The 17,523-nt window shown below is 35.2% G+C and overlaps 1 protein-coding gene across 5 annotated transcripts in view; it reads right to left on the bottom strand.

The window, feature by feature from the left end:
- CACNA2D1 (calcium voltage-gated channel auxiliary subunit alpha2delta 1) overlaps positions 1 to 17,523 on the bottom strand; it is a 437,667-nt gene that overhangs the window by 189,490 nt on the left and 230,654 nt on the right. For all 5 annotated transcript variants that reach the window (XM_086609980.1, XM_086609982.1, XM_086609983.1 and 2 more), the window contains exon 5: positions 10,678 to 10,722. In XM_086609980.1, coding sequence (XP_086466106.1) covers positions 10,678 to 10,722 — 45 coding nt within the window. The remainder of the gene's footprint in view (positions 1 to 10,677; positions 10,723 to 17,523) is intronic.

Here is a 17,523-nt window from a genome sequence, read left to right as displayed (position 1 = left end):
GACCAAGGAAAGTGATCTTGGCTTTTGCAGATGACATCAGCCAGGTCAGCAACGCTCTCATTAGCAGAACGTCATGGTTTAACCTGGCCGGTGACTAAACACCACACAGCTGCTCGCTTACCCTGCCCCACTCTCTGGGGAATGGGGAAGAGAATTAAAGGGGAAAAGGGAAGGAGACTCGTGGCTTGAAATAAGAGCAATTTAATAATAACAATAATATAAAATTAAAAGTAATAATGATAAAATAATAATGATAATATATGGCTCTCTATATATAAAAATATGAAAGTAACATACAAACGAGTGATGCACAGTGCAATTGCTCACCACCCAGTGACCAACACCTGACCTGTCTCAGCAATTGATACCAAAACAGATAAATCCTGACACTGTAATCCTGGATGAGTTAGAGGTCCAAAGAGAGACAGAGAGAGAAAGAACTCCAAGAGACCGAGACCCAAGAGGAGACAGAGAGTCACGCAAAAGAGAAATTCCAACTTCCTGGTTAACCCTCATCTATACACTGGGCATGATGCAGCACGGTAGGGAATATTCCATTGGCCAATTTAGCCCTCAATCCTAAATCTAAATTCAAATCACAAGGGGAGTTGTGGGCCCTTTGTCCCAGCCATGCTCCCCTCCAGCATGTTGTGCTCCTGCACGCTGGCAAAAACACGGGAAGCTGAAAGGTCCTTGATGTCTCAACACCAACTATAAACACCAGTTTGGTATCAACAATCTTCTTATAACAAATCTCAGAGTAAATCCAAAACACGGAGCTCTTCTAGCTGCTAAAATGAAAAACTAACTCTGTCCCAGTTGAAACCAGAACACAGAGTCAGGGGCACAACAGGAGCAGATGAGGTACTGCATTTCACATCACTTAAACTCCAGGGAACTCCCTGAAAATCCCAAAACAGTGCAATGTCCAGATTATTTCCTGTTTGGAGATACATTTGGAATCATAAACCACTCTGAAAGTATCTCTAAGAAAGCCAGTACAGTATTATGTCTCTGGGTAAAGCAGTATTTCACATCATCTGAGGGAAGCAAACTACATATTAATCTCTCAATCAACTGATACTAATTGTATACATTTCCCAGAATGAGAATTCCCGAGTGTCTCCTTTGCCCTATATACAGACTTAATATTAAAGCCAATTTTGTAATTATAATATTTACCTCTTATCTCAGCTCTACTTATGATGAAGGGTTCATTTGGTCACTTATTTCATCTGACATACAAGTAAGCAGTAGATAGCAGAACCACAGAGGACACACCTATCAGCACACTCTCTTTCTTTTTTTTAACTTCTTAAACTTGAAAACACAACTCAAAGATTTTGGTGATTTAGCTATCTATCTTGAGTCTTAATAGCAAACCTTATCAAAATATTACAGGTGCTCCATTCCAATGTTCTTGATCTGATTTGCAATTTTCAAAGCCTACTTCTACCTTCAATCAATCATATGAAAACACCGGATTTGGTCATTCATTTTGTTTTATACTACTCAAAAATCTCAATGTGACCCGGACGTTTCAAAGTGACATGTCAAAACACTCGTATAACGTTGCTTTCGATAACGGGGCAACAAAGGGCTCACTAAAAATCACTGCCTCAAATGTTATAAACATTCTATACAAGTTCAGTTTTTGGAGCTGCTTTTATTTACCAATAAAAAATTACACTGCATTCACTGCGATTGTTATCACTCATGCATTTGATATTAGTAGGAAATATCCTGAAGGAAGAAATTTTCCATTAAACTGATGAATCACTAGCTTCAGGGTTGAATTCTGATCTTTGGTGTGGCATAAACTTAGCCTCCATGGGGAGACTTCAAGCACTGCTCTTTTGTGCAAATTTGCCTTCAAGGTAGGATTTGCCGCATTAAGAACATCCTCATCTTTTTTAGGACACTGACAACTACAGTTATCACTCTTGCCATTATTATTTCATAACTCTGTTTCACAGGTAGGAGATAGCTTTGGGGCAGTCATATATTTCATTGTCATGTATTTTTCATTGCAGCCTCGAATGTATATTCATTTGGGAGAAGAGAAGACTTGCACAAATTTGAATAAAGGAATAGAAACCTGACACCTAGTTTTTTAAGCAGGACATTAAAAAAAAAAAAAAAAAAAGAAAAAAATCCCTAACAAAACCCAAGAATCCCTGCTCCATGTGGCAATAGATCATTATAATTTCAACAGGAAGCTCAAAGGAATGCCTGTTTTCCCTATGGATTGGACTGAAGCTTACCTATAATGCCTTGAAATGGAAAGACCTGACACGTTTCCCAGGGATATTTCGTAAAAGGCACACGTTCCTCAGTGAACAATGCAAAAAGTCCTGGTACTAAAGCAGCCAGTGTCAATCATACCCTCATTATTGGATCCAATGCTCATTTTGCAAAAAATGGCATTCAAGTCACACTGTTAGAAATTGTAACACTGGATTCCAGACATGAGAGAGGAAAGCGCACAGCAAAAACCCTGGAGTATGCATTTTCCTAAAAGACTTGGAAGTCAAGGTGCCATGAAATTACTAGAAATGAAAACAGTAAGTCCTCTTGTAGAAAAAGGATGAACAAGAGATGTAAGACCAAAGAACATAAAAATATAGTTTTCTTGCTTACTCCTCCTTGTCATATACTCAAGATAAGATACTTTGTGCTATCTTACAACAGGATTTTTCCACATCTTCACTACAGCAGGAAGAGTACATTTTAACCATAAACACTATTTTTTGTTATGCACTGCAGTGTGAGATACAACTCCTCAAACCGTAATTAATTTGTTGTATAAAAAAAGATGAAATATGGATCTACCTTTTTAAAGGCACTTCATTTTCAAAAAAGTAAGTCAAATGGAATTTTTTCAACCTATGTACCGAAGTAAGTAAGTTCTATGATATCTAGAATATAATAACTTAAAAGACTAACATATCTGAAGATGTATATTTGAGAAGCACAGGACAGAGGCTTGGGATAGTCTCAAGAACCAAAAAGTGCAACAGCCAGGAAGCATTTTCTGGAAATGGAAATAAGTGGGAATCTATCAAATTTTTCCCTCTTCATTTCATAAAATTTTAAATGTGTTATAGACTTAATTATTCATTCCAAGTACTATATGCCAGTATCAAAGAATACAGGTTAATATTCAAGATATATTTTCATAAAAATGAAAATATAGTTGAAAAATATGGCATTTATTACAGATTAGAAATTCTTGCTCTAATTAAACTTCTCTAAGGATTTAAAAATGTTCCTTATATAGGTGTACCAACAGTCCTACTCTAATACGCTTTGTACTAGCACAAATTTTCATTCACTCTTACAGCTTAGGTCAGGCTAAGAGCAAACTACCCTGGCAAAACGTCTTCCTTATCTGTAAAGAAAAAAAAAAAAAGGCTAGAATAAGGCATTTGTCTTCATAGCTCATACCTGTTACAGTAAGAAGAGGGAAAAAAAAAAAAACACAAAACCAAAAACAAACCCAAAAAACCCCAACAAAATCCATGTCATGTTGTCACAAAACAGTATAATTCTGGCACAGTTGCAGCCTGACTTGTCAAAGAGTTAACATTCAAAAAATCTACAAAACATCAGTTAAATTTCACATATAATATTTCAGTCTACTTACAAACTTAGCCATTAGCCCATATCAAGCAACATGATGCTTCAAGGATGTACAAAACATCATCCAAAACAAGTGCTAAATGGTATTTTTCAGACAAATTTTCGTATGTCTAATTCTAAAACATACCATCAAGAAATTCAGCATTGAATAAAAAATATGAGAACTAGGTACGTAAACATTTTTTATTCAGATATCTGAAATGTCTTGTGCTGCTGAAAAATCCTAGTAGGTTCAGAAGGAGAAGAAAATTAATCTAAAAATAGCTGCAACTTACACACATAAAGAACAACAACAAAATTAATCCCTGAAGAGACCCGCTGTAAGCGCGGGACTACTTGTGAGTGCTGTCTGGAGAACAAGGGTGTACAAATAATTTATTGCCCAGTTACCTAACTACACTTTCCAATCTGTATGAATTACACTTTGCTCACTTTACTCATCACAGATGAGAATAGCTGGGGCAAATTCTTTATGACTCATTTTAACAATTTTTTTCAGCATGGAAGGAGTAAAGGGCAAAGAGACGATAAAAGGAAACATGTCGCATCATAATCGTGACTGTGTCCATTTCACATCGTTACCTGTGATGTTGCAATGTCAAACCACATTGGTTGTCACACAATGAAAGCAGAGGTGATGAAAGCACCACACAACTTCAGGTAAGGAAGTCAGCTGGCTGCTATTGCTAGGCTGCCCTATTGCAAAAGGAGAGTAGGTCTTCTACAGCCTGGCACTTCAGTTCATCTTAAATTATTTGAGATTAATTTCCCTATTCCTCACTGTCTATGAAAAGTGGAATTAGTAGCTTCAGCTCAGAAAGAAAAGGATGTTTTAAAATCTACCTGTAGCTAAACCGAGATGTTAGGATATTGATGTTGTTATTCATATGCTGGCATCCAAAGCCAGTCAAAGCACCGAGATAGAACTCCCCTTCCATATGCAGATATAAGGGAGATTTCTAAAGGTATGTATTATCAGAATAAGGCTAAAAAGCCCTTCCAAAACCAGAGGAAATTCATATCTGCTGGATGACATGCAACAGAAAGCAAACCCTGCCTCAGCTTTCTCTATACTGTCAGTCTCACTTTTCAGCCCAGCAACCGGCAGCTGCTAGACTTGCAGAAACCTGGCATCACCCTTACAGTGTCCTGAAAAGTCTCTTTACACCTGTTACCCTTGAGACTTGATCCCTGGAACCCGTCATCTGCTCTGCCCTGACTCCAGACCCTTTGCCCAACTGACCACATTCAGGTGCCACCTGCCCCTCAAGGGCTCTACCTGACCCAACGCACACCTCCTGGGTCACAGGCTTACAGAGAAAACCCTTCTTTTCTGTTGCTCACCAAAAAATACGTAACATGCTACACTTTTTTGTTCAATAAATCAAATCATTCTGCCATTTTTCAATGCATGTTAAGATAAAAGCCAGGAAATTCCTGAGTTCTGCTGGCAGGAAGAAAAAATTCAGCATTTCTTTGGTCAAATCTAGAGTAGGTTCAGACTTGTTTTCAGGTAAACCTGGGCTGAATAATTATCAGACTCATTTTTACTAAATTAATTGCAGATGCAAATCAAAGCAAATTTTGCAATAATTTGATACCATAAATTGGTAGAAAAGAAAAGAAAACAAAACTTGTTCAAGTCTATAAGCAAAGACTCAATAAACTTCCAAAACCCCTGTCAGCATGCCTCTAAATGTCAGTGTCTCTTCCAGGGCAGAGGCAGACGTACAAGGAATGTGCCTCTTAGATAAACATTCTGTTCTCTGCTTACTTCTGCCTAATATTCACTTTGGCCATAAATGTACATTAAAAAAACCAAAAAGTTTGAGAGGTGGAAGTTATTTTGTTTTCTAAAAAGCACAGGATGTGTACTTTCTGGAGCAAGTACGGGGACGTGTCCTGTTTGAAAATTTTCCTGTCTCTCTGCTCTTCATTTTAAAATAGCAGAGAGATTTGGCGGATGGAAAGAGAACAGGTTACCAGTTACTCACATTTTGCAAGGACAATCAGTGTGTTCTAAAAGCACTTACAAAAGAGCAGGCAAAAGATGATTACAATCACTTCCTATGTTCTCCATCTGATGTATTCCACTTTCTATGCCCAGAATTGTGGTGTGTAAAACCCACCAGGAATTCCTGGAAATCATGTTTACATTACATTATCCTTTCTTAGTTTTACAACATTTTTCAACTTGATATATTTTGTTTGGGGTTTTTGGTGTTTTTTTTTAATAATTATTAGTTACAGAAACTTGATAGCTGCATTCACGCTGCAGTTTTAATCTATAATGAGCTAATGTTTCAGATATTATTCTAAAATAACAAGGCATGATTGAATTAGGAATACTATCCAAAATGTGGCAAAGACATCCCATCAATTTTAAAAGATTTCTCCCTGCAAATTTCATAAAGTAATAAAAACGTGGTTTTCATATTTAAAACAGCCATAGACGTGCTCCAGATTGCTCCTCTGCAGTGGAACCCACCCATTGACCATAGTCAGAGAGTAAATTCACATTTTGTGCAGGTACTTACTCCCCAGATGGACCCATAATTCTAGAAGCTTCATGTTAATTCAGTAAAATAAAATAAAAAAGTACTACTACCACTTAATACATTATGAATAACTGCACAAGTACTGCTCAGTGAGTCATGACTGCAGTCCAACGTGGGACTGCATAAATGAAATCTCTAATAAATCACTCGTGATAATAACTAGGGACACAACTCTTGCCAGGAGATGCAACTGGCTGCTCCCAATTAAAGCCTAATAAGTAAGAGCTGCAGAGGAGCTGGAAACTTCCATCAAGGTGTGGCTGATTTCAAGTTAAAGAAACATTCATTTGTTTATTTGTAACACTTAGTTTTTTCAGTAAAATCACTGAAAAATTTCAATGTTCTTTTCCTTAGGCTGTTATTGCTTGAACAAGAAGGAATTTATAAAATCATGACAAGAAATTGCTCTAAAAAGGTAGGAAAGGAGCAAAAATCAAAGAGGAGGTGATAAAAAGATTAAGGAAGGATTCAAGGAAGAACGAAAATGAAGCAATTGAGTAATTCAACGCATAGTGGAGAGATAGATTTCCTGAAGACATGGAAGAAAAAAATTAGATTTAGAAAGGATGTATAAAGAAGATGTGGAATCACCAGAAATAAAACCCGCACAAAGAAGAGGAAAGAACTCAACAGTGAAGCAAAGATGACTATAAATAGAGTGGGGTACAAAGGACAAGAAGAGAAAACAGGCAAAGCAATATTAAAACTTATGGGAAAGGGCATCGTGATGTGGTCCCACTCAGCTATGCAATAAACACACGGCAGCATTTGTCCACAGTCATACAACACAAGCAGTTGACACCTGCAAATTAAAGTGCACGACACAGACGGCAATATATCAAACTGAAAGGATTCCAGGGAACAGGACAGTGAATGAAAACCTGAGAGACCTGTATTAAATTACAAGTTTGGCCATTATCTTCCTATGAGATATGAAAAATGGGAATATAATACCTCCTACTTTGTTGTGAGGATAAAATTCATTAATTATCATGAAGTGCTCACGCGTTACAGCGCTGTGGGGGAAATAAGCAAGTGGAATCTTATTGCTGTTGTAGGATAAAGAGTACAAAAGGAATATTACTGATTGATGGACTAACGGGTTACAAATTGATTGTTTTACCTGAGAGACTTGAGAAATCCAAAGGCCAAAGAATGATTGGTCTTCACGTGCTTTTTTTTTTTAAAGTCCAAGCAAACACAGTCATTAGATTCAAAAAGGTCCTCTGAGATAGCAGATGAAAAATGAGAGAGAAGGATCTCCTGAATGCCATACATAAACAGGGAGAAGGAAAGCAAACTATACTGCAGTGTATTAACATAAACTGGAAAAAATACAAAATTTAAGTTGGAGAATAATTCTTCTGATAAAGCTATAATTCTAAAAGGATGAGTGGAGACAAATAAAGACTGGCAGACAGGACCTGTGAAACAAGTTTCTTCTAATTCTTCAACATGTAAAAATTAAGATCTAAAAGGGTCTGTTATAGGGACCTGGTCAACAGAGAGAAACATGTATCTAGAAGTGATTCAGCAACCTTAGACACCAATCTCGGAATAAAGTGAACAGCTCTCTAGAGGGATCTGCAGTGACTAGCTTAGATATCTAATTTTAATAAATAAATTACCACTAATCATTATTCCTACTTGTACTAAAAAAACCCATAATATTATGTCCTGTGATTAAATGAAGGCTCACAGCATGACAGAGAAAAAAGTAAGAACTTGCTAGAGAAAGCAAAGAAGGGATGGCAAAAGCAGTTTTAGTAGCCAGTGCTTCAGAGAGGATTCAATCAAAATCTCCTTCTAGAAGAAGATGAAGTTGTCTCATTTTCTTCACAAATACTGACAAAGGTCCTGGAAGTAGAACTTCAGCAGTTGGTCATGCAGGAACAGAGGAGAAGAGTCTGACGTTTGCATACGTAGTTTAGACTTGGATGCAGGTTTTCTTAACAAGAAATCAGTATCAGATCACTGACCATCTCATTCTTATTGCTTCTTCTTTAAAGTTAGATTATTGATTGAAGGAAAATAATTCCTACATCTCGAATTTTTAAAGAAATAGCTGCATTGAAATTTTAACAGTGAAAAACTCAAGATACCTGGAAGAGACTTTTGTTTGAAAGGTGCATGTTAGTGGTTTCTGAAATATCGGGCCTTGTAAAGGCATCCAGATCTACATGCATAAGTTACATCTCTAAAATAATTGTTCTTTTTCTATAACATAGATGATTTATTGTGTTGATTAAGAATTACCATTGATACTGCAGCTTAAGGAGGATAGGAATGTTTAGCATCATTTTCAAAAGTTCACCCTTACTAAACAGCAAGAAACAGAATCTAAGTTCATCTAGGATGGAGAAATCCAGCCCTTAGCAGATATGCTGAATGAGGAAGGTATTGGTGGCTGAGATATGTGAGACTGGCCTCTCTTATCATGGTGTAATTAGAACTCATGGGGAACTTTTTAATGAAATCTCCTTAAGCAAAAACATTTGTTCTGATTAGCTAGCCAAAAAAATGCTTAAATGACTGACAGAAAGCACACGATCTTGAACAACCAGAGCTTCTAAATACCGCACTTTCTTGTTATCTTTTCCCTTCACATTGTTTTCTAAACATAAAATTCGTAAAAGAGTTCAAAAGTAAAATGAAACAAAACAAAACAAAAAATTCCCTTTTTTTCCTTCTCTCTCTTTAATCTTTTAAAGTCCTCCTTTTTTTGAGGACTGTTATGAAGGAAAGAAAAAAATCTTATTTCAGTATATATAGCCTATAAACATACTGGCAACTCAAACAGACTCACAGTGTCAATGCTACATTCTTATATTTTACAAAGTCCATATAGCGCAGATCTGCAAAACATTTCAGCCCAGTATGCTGAAATTCCTAGGACTTCAAATTTTTCATTGTGATTCAAAACATTTCAAAACAATAACTTCAGCTGGTGTTGGATTTTGGTATTGCATTCTGTATTGCTGAAGCCGTGTTACAGTGTTACTTGTTTATTGGCAGATTGGTCCTGACTCCCAAGGAACTATTCTAAACTCAACAATAAGGGTTATTATAAACTTCATTTCAAAAGTTCAAAAAGACATAAAAAGAAAGAAAATCGATGCAGAAATATAAATATGGCACTTGGTGGAATAAAAGTTTTGTGGTTTTATTTTTGCTGGTTTTTGTGGTTTGTGGGCGTTTTTTTTCTGAGGCGGGAAAAAAATTCCTCAGGAAAGTCAAAGAAAATGAGAGTAAACTCTGAAAGAGTATTTCCTTTCTTGCCTTGCCTAACAGATTGGATTCATGTTGTAGAAGCAGTCACCTCAAGACCTTTTCCAATACTCTTTAATCATAACGGATACAGCAGAGTCTTTTACTTCACACCATAATCTATCATCACTACATAGTACATTTAGATTCAAAATCCAATGTTTAAGCTTTGTAATTTTGTTTCTGGAAGTGATTCGCACCTGCAATGCCAGTGAATTTAATCAGAAGAGACCAATATCTTTCAAATGTAGGTTACTTCTAATGAATTTTACTTAAAGCATGCAACTTTTAAAACTCAGGACAGTAGACTTCATTGTATCCGGATTCCAGTACTCGTAACTCTATATAAGCATATCAAATAGTTCTGCTTGACATGATCTATGTACCTTCTTTAATTCCTTTACAGCAGAAGCATCAATTACAATAGTGATGCCATCAATCTCTAAAGAATACTTGATTAAAAAGTGCAAATGAAGCATGCTGGCAATTCTGATTAATACATTTACAACATTTCTTCTACGGTTTTATAAATTAAATCTATAACGAAGACCAGCAGTTGGATTATCTCAAGTGAAGGTGAGGATAACTTGTCTTCTCCCCAGAAAATATTAAGATTTCTAACAGCTAAAGCCAGATAGGAGACTTCAAACCACTTAGAGTAAGAGTTTTAGTAGAACCAGGAACTGAAATATCATATATTTTGTCTAAATCTTGGGACTGGATTTTCAATTTCCCCAAAGCCTATTACAGTCATATGAGTGATCACAAAGTGCCTGAAAACAGTTATTCAGTAACATTTTACATCTGCTTTCCCCTCATGTAAAAAATTTCTTACAAAGAATACAGAACAAAATAATAAAAGCTTGGAAAATAGGGCCAGAAAATGGTTCCTTCAGAGTAAAGCAAATGATTTACATTTATCATTTTGATTCTCCAGTCCTATAATTATGATTTTATTACATTTCAAAAAGTGAATGATACTGCTGTCAGGATCTTTCTTCTCCCAGCACATACCCTGCCTGATCAGTAAGTCAGACTCTATGAGGGAAGACAGACTGAGAATTAGAACATTTTGAAGACATTTCTAAGTTTCTTGTTTTCTTTCTTCTGCAAAATACTTAATTGCTTGTCTTAGCATTTCATTAATATTTTCAATCACTTAATTTTCTGAGATTGCAGGCAATGAAACAAAAAGAAACATATTACTTACATCATTCTGATCAACTTTTGCATTGTAATAGATTATATCATTATTCTGTAAGAGAAAGAAAAGTAATTCTGTTAGTTTGAAAGTAGGTAGTAGTTTACTTGCAATAATTTGTACTAAAATACATTTTAAAATAAACCCACACTTCGTTATGTGTAGCCTTTGAAATATGATAGAATCAGAACCTCATTCATTTAATGCTTCTTTGCTGCAAAGCTACACAAGTCACTCAAAAAGCCAGCTAGAAAAGTACACACAACGTTGGACAAAACCCAGAATTTACAAAAGACTTCTGTAAGCTGTTTGTTTTACAGACACACGACTCTCTCACTATGCAATTAGGTGATTTATGCACCATGACATCGCGCAGGGAATGGACGCAGCGACGCAGGGGCATTGCTAAGTGGGTTAAGTATTTGTCGCACACACGTTTATTGTTTTATTCCCCTCCCACGGTGAAAATAAAATCTGGGAAAATACATCGCAGGAGAGGCTGGCTGTTGTAGTGCAGAGTGGATCCTGGCAGCTCTGTGGAAACACCGTACCGTGTAATTCAAGCAAAGCAATGAAGGAGAAGATTACTAGTTTCCATTGCAAAATCAGTCAGAAGCTTCATTCAGCGTAACATCTACAGCTGTTTGAAAATTGGGGTATTTCCTAGGGAATATAGTTTTATTTTCTCTTGAAATATTTCTGAACCATTTTAAAGCCTTAAAAATTTAGGTTCACTCTAGTAGCTTTCCACTAGATAGAACTGCTGTAATGCACCCTATATGTTTTTGAATTAAACAAGCAATTGTTAAGTGCATTTCTATATGAAATAGATACGAATATGTGTGTAGTATTTTTTTAAGTCTAATTACAGGTTTTAAACAAACAAAGGAAAGGAGAAGTAGTTACATTTCTTCTTGTCCAGCAGCTTGTTTAAAATAGGTGATTGCTGTTAAACCTCAAAAAATGGCCTTAACTTACATTTTCTGTTCTGTATATGGTAATGACTTTGGATTTATGCATCTAACTAAAAAGTTGATCGCAAAACCTGATTTTTCTTTTATAAATATCAACAGGAAGTAACTATTTCAGTAAGCATTTTTGAAGTGGATAAGCCGACAAGTATTACTTGTACTAAAAAAGTTCCACGACATGCACTACAAAGTCATGCATTTCATCTTTATAAACCATCATTTTCCTCACTTCATAAATAATGACATCATTCATTCTCCTTTGTGACCTTTTTGAGAGCCAAACATGAAATATATTATAGATGAGCTAAATGCCATTTCAAGGTAAAAGCTATTAACATGAACTCATCCTCGTTCCTTTTCCCTCAGAAGGCACTTTCTCATAAAGACACTTCTCTCTGCAGGTCAGTTGGTTTTGTATCGGTATCTGGGTAAATAAGTCAGACTCAGGGTTTTACACAGAAGGAAACTCCTTGCATCATTAAAGACCAAAGCTAATTGTTTATTCACTTGTTACTTGGTTGTTGTAAACAGAAGAGCATATGAAGCTTGTGGAAGCCTTCGAGTAGGTTAGAAGCAGCAAAAGATTCGATTTTCTTCAGATCCTCTTTACTTTGTACGTGGCTGTGTACAAAATAACTGTTCTGCAAACAGATGTGTTCCAAAAGCCATATGATTCTTTAGCAGGCAACATTTAAAGGATCCAACTCTGAGCTGGAAATGGTAGTACAAGTGTTTTCATCATAAGATGATCTGTTTAATTTAAAAAAAAAAAAAAAATGTTGCTTCACTTCAGAAGACAGGGGAAAAAGAATACTCCTTTCACTACACCTCCTTATGTTACGAGCAGTTCCCTGCAATCTTCTTTCTCCCTGGAAGCTTTTGTTCAGGAAAAACGAGACCAGGAAAAGCAATACAGGCATATTTATCTGGATAACATGTATATATTCTTTTTGTTTAGTGGTTTCATTTTAAAAAGGAACACTTTCATAAAACACAATTCTATTAGGCCACCTCTTGTATTGACTCTCAGCAAGATACCAGTTTATTAACCCCCTCCCTTCCCACTGCTCAAGCTTACCCTAACAGGACACCTTGTCATAGAACCCTTTAATGCACAGGATTTGTAACACTGTCTGTTACGAATTCTGTTTATCTACTTAAACAATTCTGTTTATCTACTTAAACAAAATTCTTTATCATCACAATTATATTTTACTCTTTCTTTTATATTTTCATTTGCTTGTTTAAACTGACCAACGCTGGCATAGCATCGCTATCTTCTTCTACTGGACTAACCAGTATTTTTTAAATCATCTGTTAAAGATTTATGTTTCAGAAACAGGATACATTTACAAGCTAATTAAAATAACCCCTCAACCCCAAATGAATTAGATATTTTGTTACACTATTCACACGTTGTAGTTCATTAGCCAGCCTGGAGATATTACCTGTATAATGCATAAACTAACACTGACATTGATCACATCTCACTACTCTTAATATAGAAAATAAACAATGCTCCACACGCTGAATGGTGTACAATTCACAAATTAGATTCGTGGACCAGTTAGATCTTTAGAGGACAATTTTTCATAATTTAACCACTTCTAGCTGACAAGAACGAATTGCTTTGTTGCTGGTTCTCAAGTGAGTAGTTTAGTTATTTATTAACTTCTTGACACACAGAATTTGAACCTTCCCACTGTTACACACTTCTGCCACCCAGTAATACTTCACACTTATTCAGCAAGCCTAAGATACAATGTAAATATTCTAGATATTTCTTTTTGTTCTTTAGTCAGTAATACTATGACAGAGAGGGGTAAATACTCACTGTTACTTCTGTTCATGAATGAAGGTATTTAGTAAGACAGTCCTGAAGCTGAAGATATGGAAGAATGACTTTAGGAGACCATATGTGTAAATTAGAAATTCTAGCATAGTATCAGTATACAAGTTTACAAAAATTATGCAGTTGGAAAGGTGAAGGGTAATTTTCACTGTCATTAATTTCCCTTTCAAGGCAAACAGTTTCAGTATCTGACAAGGACATGCAAAATATAAAAATTACATTAAAGATTAGGTCATAAATTTTGTAATTCTGACTGTTACTGTTTTGTTCTATTCTATCCCGATAACCTTCTTCTTCCACACCTTCGTATTATTCTCTGCTGAAGTCAGATTGTTCCATTGTCTTTAGATTGCTTTTCATTTCAATAGTACTTTGTTTCCCAGATTTGGGTATCAAACAATTCCAACAGGAAACACTACGTATTGGGTAGTATTAATAACTTCCTAAATTTCACCACACAGAATTCAAAGTTTCTGGTCTCTATGATCTCTATGTCTAGAGATTTGAAGAAACACATGGATTCCTCAAACAGAAGAAAAGCATGGGAAAATATAATCATCTGCAGATGAAATGTGGATTCACATCAACACTAACTTACACTCGCATTTTGATTCTCTAGGAAGCAAGCTTACAGACACAGTCCATTGATTTGACTAGTTAAATGCCTAATGTCAACTCAGGATTATGTGAATGGAGTTGAAGTTGGCTTGTCATCATAAGAAATAAAACTTTTTTTTAATCAAATTCTTTCAAGAACTACACAAAGGGATTACTTTGCAACAGGACATATCTGACCCTACAGATAATTGCATATAGTAAATCACGATAATATATCTATGTTGTTTTGTTGGTAAAAGCCATACATCCTCCTTTACCAATAGCCAAAGATGAAAGCTCCCTGTCATCAATGCCACGTAATGGCTTCAGCAGGAAAACCTAATCTGTAAATCCTATGGTAGAATTCCAAGAATTGCCCAAGCAATACAGACCCCATCAACTGACATTCTGTGTGTGGTTTTTGAAGTATCTGCTTTTCCACATGAGATGTTTGCATTTCATTCATGAAAGAAAATAAAAACAAACAACAAAACAAACAACAAAACAAAACAAACAAACAAACAAAGTGGAAATCTTAAGATTTTCAACAAACATCTAATAGTATCTGTTCAGAAATGTTGCTTACATGAAGCTGTGATGAAGATTCTTTAAGCCCTCAGGTCTGTATGTGAGGCTTCCCAGAGAATCTACCTAACTTAGATCCTGTGATGTAGCCCAAAATGGGGTTAGGCGTGCAGGGGAGCTTGAAAGCCTAAAAACAATTCTAGAACTTTGTGAGACACTATTATGGACTACCTGAAAATAAGTAAATTTAAAAAAAAAAAATAGAGGGAAGGGGAGAAACCAGTTTTCTGTATTTTTTTCTATAGTAAGAAATTAATGTAATGCATTAATTTAGACAGACATTGCAATTATTCTTTTTTCCTAAAAGTAGCAGTTCCAAAACAATTGTAGATAAAATGTGAAAGCAAAAAATACCACTCTTTTCCACAACTTTATTTGCTACAGACATGCTAGAAGATAATGAACTCCCTCAGAAAAGAAAACACAAGACATTTTTTTAAAGGTCTCTACATTTCAAACATTTTCTTCAAGGAACCACTGGAGGCAAACCTAAAATTAGTGTAGAAGATGACATTGCAAATATATATTACTGCAAAATTATTAGTGTATATTTTCAAATCTGAAATTAAGGCCAAATATGATTATTTGAATTTTGTTTTAAAACAGCATACTTCCCATAACTTCTAAGTATTTAATACAAAATGTGCCAAAGCAACCAAAAAGAGGCATCACATAAAGCTCTTTTTTATTGCCTGCTAGTAGTGATATCTATGAGGATTATTTCATTCTGAAAGTTATGAGGTAGAGTAAAAAATCAAAAACCAAGGAAAAAGAAACCTTATTACAAATATATGCCTGATTTTGACTGTTCAGTTTAAAATAAGTCCATAGAATTACAGACAGAAATTTGGAAAACATTGTTAAAATCATATTAGTCACACACACTTCCAAAAAGCATAGAACACTAGTGAAAGAACTGGGAGTTCTCAGTATGCTGAGCATGCAGCAATAAAAATACTAATAATACTGGTTTATTTCATCTTTCATAGATATATGATAAAATCAATGTAAATGCCTATAAACGCTTCACTAAGTGTTGGGAAAATCCATCTTTAATTTTGATTTTAACCAATATATTCTTGTATCCCCTTGGATAAAGATGTGTATTTTAAAAAATTCACTCTAATACCTTTAGGGTAATTAAGATTTAAAATCAACCTAAAAAATCCTATGACAAATAAATCAGGTAATTTTAGTTTAATCCCTTATATAGTCAGACACGCAGTTTAAGGCACAATTAGACTCTTCAGAAAAGAACGCTAAATACGGCCTACCGCAAATAAAAAATGACATCTGTTTCTAAAGATAATAACTTTAGGGAATAAAAGCCTGCAAATAGGGAAAAAGGAAAGAATGCCAACTGCTACAACTTCTTTTATTGTAGCTTTGCAATTTTACATAAGTGAAACGGTACAGGCAAAATAACGGGATTTCCAGTAAGCAACTTTTTTTTTTTTCCCTTCAGTATCCATGAGTAGAAATACTGATTTACTTTCTGTCTTTAAAATGAACACCAAAAACACCAACAATACATTAAATTAGTTGCAACTACTGTGTCTGACCATGGGGTTGTAAGAAAATACAGTTAGAAACTGTATTTAAAACAGGATCTTGAAACAGGTCTTAGAAACAAGATCTTTTTAAAATCAATCTATTTTTAATAAGAAAATGACAAACATCAAAAAGTACAATAACATCCCAGTCTATAAATATTTTCCCATATTACCCAAAATATGTTCAAATGAGTCACTTGGGTTAGACATTTTTCCCCAAAACATAATTTGATTAAAGAACTGCTTTCTCAGAATATTAAATTCCATATGCTAATTAAAAGCTTCCAGGTCTGCACTATAATTTATGATAAGCCTTTTTCATCGGATTTGTGTAAAGGGCTTTTCTCAAGATTCTACTGAGACTAATAACTGGAATGAAAAGATGAAGGTGAAGATTACAGGAAATATCATAAAGGAGGATTAAAGGTGCCACATACCCTTTGTTATAGAATACACCGCCTTTTAAAAGGTGAGAAAGATCAACTTATTCAGCATTCATTTACAGGTTATTCCTTCACTGAAATTATCCATCTGGAAACCTCCAAATTTATAGACAGTTTTCACGAGATGGTCAGTTGTCCATTCACAGATGCATCAGAGTAATAAATAAAACAAGCAATTTATTAATCATCTGCATGCTAGACAATGATACTAAAACATACAAACCTCATATAAACAGATAATTTAGCAGATAAAAGTAATATACAGGTACAGATAGCAGATAAAAATAGACTATACAAAAAAATGCACTTTCAAGCATTTGACACCAATTCTGAGGGATTTTGATCTGAGGTTAGATCCAAAGATTGCAGTGCTGATGGTGCACAGAATTTAGGCATCTCAGATAAAACCAAGGTCATTAAAAAGTTCATTGAAGTCTCAACTTGGAAGAATCTCAAACTCCGGAAGTACTTGAGTTTCCAACAGTAATATTCTCTAGGTGCCTTAATATTCTATTTCTATATGGACTTTTGATGAACCTCAGGCTTCACATTTCTGAGAAGTCTGGACTCTACTTCACACCTTCACAGAGTCAGGACCCATAAGCTGAGGTCACTAACTCCTGTAAATTGAGGTACTTCCTATCATTGAACACGTCATTCTTTTTGATATGTAATGACAGCCAAACAAATTTGATCAATTAAGTCAAAATTAGCAAATTAAATGGATGCTTGCTCTGCTCTCACCTCCTCTTCCCCTCTCCTTCCTTACTCCTGGCCATCTGAAGAGTGCAGTTATAGGGCTTTCCTATTTAGAAAAATTACTAACAAAACTCCAAATTTTTACTGCATTAGGG

Source organism: Tauraco erythrolophus, chromosome 4 (assembly GCF_009769465.1).
Source record: "Tauraco erythrolophus isolate bTauEry1 chromosome 4, bTauEry1.pri, whole genome shotgun sequence".
In the NCBI taxonomy this organism is placed as follows: Eukaryota; Metazoa; Chordata; class Aves; order Musophagiformes; family Musophagidae; genus Tauraco; species Tauraco erythrolophus.
Note: the sequence above shows the minus strand (reverse complement) of the source record. Positions and strands in the feature narration are given on the sequence as shown.